This window comes from Camellia sinensis, chromosome 2, assembly GCF_055761805.1.
Source record: "Camellia sinensis isolate YWXY chromosome 2, ASM5576180v1, whole genome shotgun sequence".
NCBI lineage: Eukaryota > Viridiplantae > Streptophyta > Magnoliopsida > Ericales > Theaceae > Camellia > Camellia sinensis.
Genome location: NC_138962.1, coordinates 224,300,557 through 224,311,496, shown reverse-complemented (window position 1 = coordinate 224,311,496; position 10,940 = coordinate 224,300,557). Strand labels below are relative to the sequence as shown.

At 36.4% G+C, this 10,940-nt stretch overlaps 1 protein-coding gene across 1 annotated transcript; it reads right to left on the bottom strand.

Moving 5' to 3' along the window:
• Positions 1–4,411: 4,411 nt before the first annotated feature.
• Positions 4,412–6,570, bottom strand: LOC114321388 (cell number regulator 6-like). Its single transcript, XM_082913674.1, has 3 exons — positions 6,426–6,570; positions 5,436–5,550; positions 4,412–4,981 (listed from the first exon to the last, which is right to left on the bottom strand). The coding sequence occupies exons 1-3, from the start codon at positions 6,498–6,500 to the stop codon at positions 4,707–4,709; spliced, it is 465 nt and encodes a 154-aa protein (XP_082769800.1). The 5' UTR covers positions 6,501–6,570; the 3' UTR covers positions 4,412–4,706.
• Between the last annotated feature and the right edge of the window lie 4,370 nt (positions 6,571–10,940).

Below are 10,940 nucleotides of genomic sequence, written 5' to 3'. Positions count from 1 at the left end.
ATCAAACACAAGAGACTAGTAATAGTCGTGACCAACAGGATTTAACTAATGATGAACCTAGACGAAGTAAGAGAGCAAGAACATTAAAATCCTTTGGTCCAGATTTTCTGACATACTTGTTAGAAAATGAACCTCAAAGCTTTAAGGCAGCAATGACAGGTCCTGAAGCACCTTTGTGGAAAGAGGCTGTTAATAATGAAATTGAATCCATTATGCAAAATCATACTTGGGAATTGGTGGATCTTCCACCAGGTTCTAAACCTCTTGGATATAAATGGATATTCAAGAGAAAAATGAAAGCAGATGGTTCAATTGACAAGTATAAAGCAAGACTTGTTGTTAAAGGTTACAGACAAAAGGAAGGTCTGGATTATTTTGACACATATTCCCTTGTGACAAGAATAACATCTATTCGCATGCTTATTGCTATAGCAGCGTTGTTTAATTTAGAAATACATCAAATGGATGTTAAGACAGCTTTCTTAAACGGTGATCTAAATGAAGAGATCTATATGGAACAACCCGAAGGGTTTGTAGTATCAGGGCAAGAAAAGAAAGTTTGTCGACTTGTAAAATCCCTTTATGGATTAAAACAAGCACCTAAGCAATGGCATGAAAAATTTGATCATGCAATGCTTACTAATGGGTTTAAGATAAACGAATGTGACAAATGCGTCTATGTTAAAAACACTGACCAAGGATATGTCATAGTTTGTCTTTATGTGGATGACATGCTTATCATTGGAAGCAGTCAAAACATGATCAAATCAACTAAGCAGATGCTTAACAAAAGATTTGATATGAAAGATATGGGGGTCGCAGATGTTATATTAGGAATGAAAATTACTAAAACATCTGACGGATATGCATTATCTCAATCTCATTATATTGAGAAAATTCTTGATAAATTTATCAAGGATGATTTGAATTTAGCTAGAACACTTGTAGACATCAGTCTTTATTTATCGAAAAATAAAGGTGATGCAGTGTCTCAGTTAAAATACTCCCAAATCATTGGAAGCCTAATGTACCTAATGAATTGTACTTGTCCTGATATGGCTTATGCTATCAGTAAATTGAGTAGGTACACTAGTAACCCTGGAGAAGACCATTGGAAAGCGATCATTCGAGTTCTTAGATATCTAAGATTTACTCGTGATCATGGTTTGAACTTTACTCGATATCTAGCAGTACTCGAAGGTTATTGTGATGCCAATTGGATATCGGATACTAAAGATTCAAAATCCACAAGTGGATATGTCTTTACTCTAGGAGGCGCTGCTGTTTCTTGGAAGTCCACGAAACAAACTTGCATTGCACGATCCACAATGGAACCCGAGTTTATTGCTTTAGACAAAGCAGGTGAAGAAGCAGAATGGCTTCGTCACTTCTTAGAAGACATTCCAATGTGGCCAAAACCTGTGCCAGCTATTTGCATTCATTGTGATAGTCAATCTGCAATAGGCAGAGCACAGAATCACATGTATAACGGTAAGTCACGACATATACGTCGTCGACATAATACCGTAAGGCAATTGTTGTCAAACGGAATAATCTCAATAGATTATATAAAATCTAAAGAGAATATTGCGGATCCGTTAACAAAAGGTTTGACAAAAGAGCTAGTGTATAGTTCATCGAAGGGGATGGGATTAAAGCCTATTACATAAGAGTCGTCATAATGGTAACCCTACTTATATGACTGGAGATCCCAAGAAATAAGTTCAAAGGGACAACTAAGTTATGTATGGCTCGCCAGAAATCACCAAGGGATTAAAAATTTCTACCCATTCCTATGGTGAGAGTGATATCTGCAACATATGTTGTCTGCAGGGGTATAAGGATAAGCTTTGCTTTTAATGATTACTTATATCTTGATTAAGACATAAAATCAAGATGAGTATAAGGAGATACTCACAATAAGAATCACCTATATGAGTGTTGAACTGGGGCCGGTTCTATGAGAATGAAAAGGCTAAATTCTCTAGAAACACTTATGAAAACCAGGTGCGTTCAAGGCCAAAATGAACACAACAGTGAGAACCACGATGTGTTAGAGGATATTTTGTGTGAAATCTATTGTCTTGGCATACACAAACGGCTGAACAATTCAAGGCATCGCGTCCATTGGTTAGCCAGTAAGTCCGATAGGTTATCATTAGGGAAGGTTCAAAGCCGAAAACTACCTATCTTGATGCAAGATATTTTCGACTTATACTCTTTCGTTAAAGTCTGCATATTGTTGCATTTCCGTTGTCATCAAATTCCATTCATGTGGGGGATTGTTGGAAATGGTTATAAAATTCTGGATAAAACCAGAATTTTTTCCTAAGTTCGGTCTATTTTTTAGGTGGGCCCCGAGTGTCGATTTACTCGGGTCAAAGTGGTAACGCGTTCTATGCGGCATTGTGATTCACGTGGTATATTTGGTTGCTCAAAACCATTACCGAGTGAATGGGAAATTGAAGCCAAAGTGTGCTCCATGGAAATGGAGTTTTGGTGGAAATTCCTTAAGGTTGTAAATTGGCTTGTCCCACATTGATTTGGTGGGAAGTTTTGAAAGGGTTTATAAGGCTTAGGGTGAGATACTTGGAGTGTGCCCCAAGGGGTACCCAAGTGTTTTAGAGGGAGAGGTTATGGGCAAAATGGGCTAGACCCATTGGACTCAAAAATCACCACACACGCGCGCGCGCGCCGCCGCCGCCGTCCGTCCGGTCGGGCGGGCTGGGCTTGGGCGCGGGTGCGTGGTGTGTGGTTGGGTTGGGCTTCTAATCTTTTGGGCCAAATACATTTGAATTTAATTTAATTTTTTATTAAAATAAAATCCAAAATTCAAATTAAATTGGTTTGGATTTTTTGTTCATCCAAACAGGGCCCTTCCCGGTTTCAAACAGAAATAAACTGTTTTGGAATTAGTGCACACCCAAACAGGGCCCTTCCCGTTTTGCTATCTGTTTGAATTCAAATCCAACAGGTATCATACCTGTTCAATTCAAAACCAAGAGCCACATACCTGTTCAATTCAAATCCAAGAGCCACCTTCACATCTATAAATAGGACCACCCTCATTTGATGTTTTCATTCAGAAATTTCGTATTTCACCTCTGTTAATTCTATTCTTCATCTTGCTGCATTTTATTTCTGAAAGAAAGAGTGTAAACACTTAGTGTGTTCGTAAGGCAAACAATTAGTAGTGCTGCTATTGTTTGTGGTAGATCATTTCATCCTGGGAGATAGACGTCCGAATTCTGAAAGCACCGTGGAGAGGACGAATCTGTCTTAAGGACACAGTGTCAAACACTGGACTTGATCAGAAAAATAATTCGAAGAAATTAAATCAAGTAAGTTATTTAATTTACTTTCAGTGTTGTTTTTATTTGTTTATTTATTCAGATTTTAATTTTGTTTTTGTAACAAAATAAAATCTGTTTTTTATTTATATATTTTTATTTCAAGTTTGATTTTTGTAATCAAACATATTCTCTCCTTTTCTTTATTTCTTTATATTCTGGTTGTTGTTTAGTACACAATAGAATTTAATTAATTTAAATACAGTGAAGATTGCCTAACAAGTATTGGGTGTGGGGTGCCCATTAGTCTGCCATTGATAGACCAAAAATTTGACTTTTTAAAAGTAAATCTCTATCTAACAATGTATGTATCTATCTATCTTTGTCGGTCATGCACAAACACATGCACACAATCAATGTATGCCTGTTATAGAAACGTAGAAAAAGGTCACAAAAATGAAGTCGAAACGCATTCTTAAGATTGATTTCTATGTCCAAGCATTGGATGCAATTGGATTTTATGATCCCTTTCACATCCATCTTATTCCCCAAAAATATGAGGTGCAAATTAATTTGCATCCAATAAACTAAAATAGAAAATGTGTACAAACTCGGTTTTTAGACCTAATGATGTGATCAAAATTTTGACAATTAATTCCAAGCAGCTCTCCCTCTCTCATGCACAAATATGTGCATAAAATCAATGCATGCTTGTTTGGAATGAAGAAAAAGGTCACTGAATTGGAGACAACATGGTTTTGTGACCGGTTTATGTGTGCAAGTATTGGGTGCACTAGGAACTTACAAACCCTCTCGCATCTCTCTTATTCCCGAAGAATGTGGGGTGCCCATTAATCTGCCTCTAAAAGACCAAAAATTTTATGGTTCCAAGTAATTGTCTCTCTCTTGATCATGCACGTCACTACTAAAAAAAATGCTTTTTGCGACCGCCATAAGCCGTCGCAAATAATAAAAATACAGTCACAAAAGACTTTTTGCGACGGCCTATGCGACCGCAAATGGGGGACGCAAATGTGGGAGTGGCAAATACTTTTTGCGACGGCAAAACAACAGTCGCAAATTATTTGCGACCACCTAAACTATTTTTTGCGACAGCTATTTTGCCGTCGCAAAAAAAAAAATTAAAAAATAAAAAACACTTTTAGCGACCATTGTTTTACTGTCGCAAATAATTATTTCTTAAAAACAAAATCATATACGGGTTTGCTACAACAAAAAAAAAAAATCAATTACAAGCGCCAAACAATTTTTTGTTAATGAAAAATAACAAAATTAGCAAATTAATTAAATTTATAATAGACATTATCCATTATCCATCCTTAAATACACTGTACTAAAAAATTCAAGTCTTAAAAAAAAAATAAATAATAAATAATAAGCCTTTAATAATGCAATTCAGATCACCTTTAGATGATACTTTTTTTGCAATGATTGCCGAGCCATGCTGGTATAGCTTCCACACATCCACCAAGCAAAGAACAGACCCTCATAAATGAGAAATAATGTCTGTGGATCAATGCCATTAAGAACTGATGTCAATGCAGCAAATGTCATACCACCTTCGACACATATGATATGACCAACACAGGCAGCCCTTTGAGAGATATCAGCGTTCAAGTTTTCAACGTTACGTCCAAATAACACACATGGGCAGAATAGTCCAGTCAAGCCTATAAGATGAACAAATGATTCAAAAATAAATGAGGATCTCAGTAATGCAAAACACAAAATACATTCAGACATCCTTATCCAAAGAAGAAGCAATTATTGTGTGTAAATTTAGATGTATAAATAATGCATTTTATTTTTCATATTAACTGAGTTTTAAGCATCAAATTCTAGAAAAAATTGTTCCGTTAATTTCGTATGCCAGTCCGTGAAACTATTGCTATTATACCATGTAGATCATTTTTATTTGCGTCTATCTTGTATAATTATGCTAAACATGCACAATCCCAGTTAGACATGAGCTCTATTTGACAAAGGATGCTGAAATTAGATTTTTAATTAAAGAAAAATGAGTGAACTTCCCCTCCCCCCCTCTCTATATGTACACGACTTGACAACTTAATGTGAAAACTTGAATGCCACTAGTTGAAAAGTTGAAGCAGATAGAACACTTACAACTGTCGGTATCTTCAGTACACCCAAAAATTCCAGTTGACCAATCTTCGTCAGCCGGGGGTTGATAGGTTGGAGGAAGTGTTTGTCCACATTCTTGGCATCTACGAGCAGTCAACTGTTGCAATCAACAATGAAAACAAACAAATGAAAAATATTATATTTATATTCCAAGTAATAAAAAAATAATAAAAAACACATTGTAATTTGATAACTAATGGCTCAATAACAAATATATCCACTCTTTGCATGATAAGTGGAAATGGAAAAGGTCAAAAAGACTAAATTAAGATATCGAGCAAAAAGACTAAATTAAGACAAATATATCTACACTAGAGGTTGGTTTGAGTGCCAGGTGGTGACCTGGTGTACAGGGGTGGAGGGTGTTCAAGTGGTACCCTGATGCTGAGTGTTATTTGCTATCTTGTGCTTTGCTGTCTTGCTCACTTGTGGATGGTTGGCAGGGGTGAATTTGTGTTGTATGTCCTCTATTAGCATAGGAGTTTGTGTACTTGGCTGTGTTCTGCTGAATTGGTTTTGTTTTGCTTTTATTTCGATCATTGTTCACTCTCACATTTATTTACAATTTTTAATAATCGTAACAGTGTTGCTCTCCATTATTCAAAATTTTAATGATAATTTAAGTTGTCATAGTACACAATTTAAATAGGGGAAGGATTAAAAAAATATTTACAAAAATATGATCATTACATTAAGCACTAAAAAATTGCAACCCCACCGATTTGCAGAGATGTAACATGCAATCTGCGTATACTGGATGGCAGACAGAGACTGTGTATGAGGTATACAAAACATAGTTACATAGTAATAGCAATAGAGAAGGACCTAAATCGATTGTCTTGAAAGTTGAAAATTACCAAAGCACATCAAGCATGAAGTCAAATTTTGTACCTCTTTCTCTACACTAGGGAACCTATAGTAAAAAATTATATACTCAGATCACTAAATATTTATAAAAGAATCAGGCCATACCTTGTCAAACCGAAGGTGTAGGACAACAAACTTCCTTGGTCCTTGACAATTGCAGCTATCCCATAACTGGATCATTGACAATGTATGAAGATCACATTTGAAGTATAGAAATGAAGTAAAAAGTTCAAATAACTTTAAAACATCAACTAATACATTCAATACTGAAATTATATCAAGGAACAAACTGAACATAAGCAATAAACAGTACAAAATTTTTAAAGATATTGTGTAACCCATTAGAAGTTCATAGACAAACATCTCTGCTGAAAAAGATTAGAGGAATCACTATTATGCTTTTTTATGCTTTTATTTTGAAGCACCTCATCTTGAATACTACAGGTTCTTCTAGAACAACAACATAACCCAACAAGTTAAGCCTTAACCCTATGCGTCTGCATCTCTTTTTAATCTTTATGTCATTCCTTCTTGTTATAATTTACATATAGTCACAGACTCACAGTTATATTCACGATTCTAGACTAAAAAAAAATAATAGGCACAATGAATTGTCAATAGTTTTTCATTACAACACAAAACACTTGCAAACTAAACATGACAGATTGGACACAAATCCTTTCCACAATTTTATATTTATACCAAATTGATATTAACATTGTCACTCACAATATAAAAAGATACTAGTCGGTAAAGTTTAGTGTTATAAAAATTACGTAATAGACTAAGCAAGAGATATTGGGTGCATGTCCAACTAGGCACATTGGACACAAATCCTGTACTCTTTGAAGTCTTACACGTGTCAAGTGTTCAACACCATTACTTCTTGCATTTAGAAAAGTTGAAAGCAACATAAGAGATAATCAAGCATTATTAAAGGTCAAGCAGGGGACCTTAATTGTGTTCTTCCACACTCTTCCATCCCATCAAAATAAAAACCACAATTTAGAATACTAAGAATAATTACATGTTGTGAAAGACATTACCATTGCTTCTTTGAATAGATATTCCTGCAAGTGAATGCAATATTTGAAATCATCACACTAATGAAACCAGTCCAGTTGAAAGAAAGTTTCGTCAGTGATGCCATTGATAAGCCTAATATAGAATTTGAGAGGATTATCATCAGCAAAAGAATATGTTGCTCAATTTATTTGATCAAACACGATTCCAAAACACATCACATAAATGCTTTGCTTCGTTATTTATGTGTACGGCTAAAAGTACAACGGAATCACATGACATGGGCCAAATTGAGTGCTACATACACGGTAAGTTGTTCAATTCCCCTCAATAACAACTTGGATTTTAGCTCCATGCCATCGTTCCTTATTGTCCCGTTTTTCATGTAAGTGAATGTGAGGAATGTTCCTAATGATTGAAAGAAGCTCCATTTATAAACTACAAAGAAAGAAATGAAAAGTACAACAAAATTAGATTGGAGACTTACAACTATGCACATTCACAATGTAATAATAGTCATAGGATTATAAGTTATGCCTTATATAAATCATACCGATGAATGTCTATATCAAGCCTGCAGAATGAACTATAATTTTGGCCCTTCATTGATGATGAAATGTCAATAGGAAGCCCTGTACTCATCTTGGACCACATTAATGCCTACATAAGGACAAAGATCAAATTGTTCCCTTAGGGAGGCCATGGTTGCACGCAATAAGGGTTGTTCCCTCAACACTGCACCAGCTTTTGCGGTTCCTAACAAAGCACGGAATTGAAGAGATCAGAGGGGATCAATTGTAGGCAAAGAATTGCTCTATGGTAGCAATGAAATCCACCTGCAATGTGCAAGAAGCAGAAGAAGTTGAGATTGAGGATGAGGACATGGAGGTCCTGGATGACGTCGGCAAAGAGCCAACCAACAAAAGTAAGGAAGCCTTGAAGAAAATTTCGGTCTAGCAAGGGAAGGAATAACGTTTTTTCCTTTTCGGCTCAAGCTTGGCCGAGAAGGAGGAAAGAGAGTTAGAAGCATTCTTGCGAGCAAACATAGAGGTGCTTGCCTGGACATCCTACGAGATGCTTGGCATTGACCCTGAGGTCACATGCCACAGACTGAACGTAGATAGGTCGGCTAAACTTGTCATTCAGGGAGCAAAGAGACTGATGTTGGTTCATGTGGAGGCAGTAGAGGAGGAAGTGGACAAATTATTAGAGGCCAGAGTGATTCGGGGGGTAAACTACCCAACTTGGTTATCAAACACAGTTGTGGTGAAAAAGAAGAATGGGAAGTGGAGGGTCTGCGTGGACTTCACTAGCCTAAATAAGGCTTGTCCTACAGACAGTTTCCCACTCCCCGAGATTGATCAATTAATGGATACCGCTTCCTGGACGCTTACAGGGGTTACCATCGGATAACAATGTACCCTATTGATGAGGAGAAAACTACATTCATCACTCCAAAAGGATTGTATTGCTACAGAGTGATGCCGTTTAGGTTGAAAAATACAAGAGCAACCTACCAGAGGTTGGTAACCAAGATGTTCAGACATCTGATTGAAAAAACAGTAGAAGTATACATTGATGACATGGTCGTGAAGATCAAAGAACCTGAGAATCACCTGGCTGACTTGAAGGCATTTTTTGACATCCTTAGAACATATTGGCTCCGACTCAATGCTTCGAAATGTGCATTTGGAGTTGGGTCTGGTAAGTTCCTGGGATACTTGGTTACCAGAAGGGGTATTAAGGCAAGCCCAAATCAAATCAAGGTTATCTTGGACTTGAAAAGCCCAACGTCGGCAAAGCAAGTGCAGATATTAACAGGAAGGGCCGTAGCCCTCAATAGGCTTATAAGCAGAAGTTCAGATAAGTGCAAATCATTTTTCAGCTTATTGAAGAAGGCCACAGATTTTTTGTGAACAGAGGAGTGCGAAGTCGCCCAGGCCGACTTGAAGAAGTACCTGGCAACAGCTCTAGTTCTGTCAAATCCAGTACTTGGAGATGAGCTATTCTTATACTTGGTGGTTTCGGAGCATGCAGTGAGTGCAGTGGTAATCAGAAAAGAGAAGGGAGAACAAAGGGTAGTATACTAAACCCGTCCCTAAGGGTTTAGCATCGTAACCGGCCAGTAATCCGTGATTACCAAAGGCCTGCTTAACAGTAATAACAATTATACAATAGGAGGGGCCGGCAGAAGCCTGTAAATATTAAAATATGATGTCCAAAGAGCTGTGAGGACTTAAATGCACAAACAACTTATATATATACATATACCAATACAGACATAAGCCCAAGTCCATATTCAATATATATGTAAAAACTGAAGTCCAAAACACGTCTAAATACAAAATAAAAGACATGTTGGGGAACTAAATCCTAAAGCCAAAACAACTTAGGAAACGTTCATTTGAGGTGGATTTAGACCACCCAAAACAAAGCCTTGACAATAACGGTTTGGAATCTCGTGGTGAGGCACAGTAGGTTGGCTTGACAAAACGAATTTAGGTTGACGCCGCTAACTTTGCTCCGGTGCCTGACCACTTACATATATACAATAAACTGTGAGCTAGAGCCCAGTGAATTACAATTGTGTAAAGGGTTATGAATGATGTCCTTACAATCTTTAAAACGATCGATTAGCATTAGAACATTTTCAATCCATATCATTTGTCAATCAATCATTCAATTTGATCAAGTCAATCCATTATATTCATAAGTCATACACGGTACATCCAATAGCAACAATACACTAGGTCTTAAAAGACCGAACAATCAATTGATGGCCGTCATACAATAACAATAGTTCCAAGGTTTGGAACTGACATAGATCTCTGTAACAATAATGATAACAATATCAATAACAATAGCAATATGTTATGGATGCCACGAATACAGTTCAAAATAGGATCATCATTCAATCGATAAAAAGTATCATTTTAGAAAGCAATATGATTTATCAATCAGAAAATAAATACAATTGAACATATCTTTACAATAGTGTTACTCACAGATGACTCCACTAGCAGATCAGATAATGCAGAAAATTCAGATAGATTAGGCAAACGATAGTGCGTGACCTAGACAAACCCATAACATATACACATCGAAACACAATATCAATTCCTTAATCAAGCTTGACTTTTCTTGTCATTTTTTTCTGTCTAAGTAGTTCGAGATTCTATTACGTGTATTCCTCCTTTATTCAAATAAATCGGATTCTTATTTCACATATCCTTTCATTATTAAATCATTCTTTTTGAATAAACCAATTCTTACTTGGCTTCTTAGTCAAGTACTACTAAGTTAATGACTTATTCTTTTAATCAACTAATTAATGTTGATTGTTAGCTTATTAATCTTTATTGAGCCATAAATCATGTCTAGAATGCTTTGGATAGAGATGAGAATAAAAATGTGAACTAAATGCAGTTTTTCAAAATATGCTAAAAATAGGGTCTTCGCTCGAGCACCACTTTGGTCGCTCGAGTGGACTGTAAAATTTTGAAAAACTTCTGGGAGCTCGACTTTCACGCTCGAGCGAGACTTTCCTCGCTCGAGCGGACAGCGTAAATTCTGGAATTTCCAGAATTTTAATTGAAG

Excerpts from the sequence above, each read along its gene's own strand:
- LOC114321388 (XM_082913674.1), bottom strand. The coding sequence starts at position 6,500 with ATGATCCAGTTATGGGATAGCTGCAATTGTCAAGGACCAAGGAAGTTT. Across the intron at positions 5,551-6,425 it reads TACACCTTCGGTTTGACAAG|TTGACTGCTCGTAGATGCCA; the intron begins GTATGGCCTGAT and ends TGATTGCAACAG. Across the intron at positions 4,982-5,435 it reads TACTGAAGATACCGACAGTT|GCTTGACTGGACTATTCTGC; the intron begins GTAAGTGTTCTA and ends TTCATCTTATAG.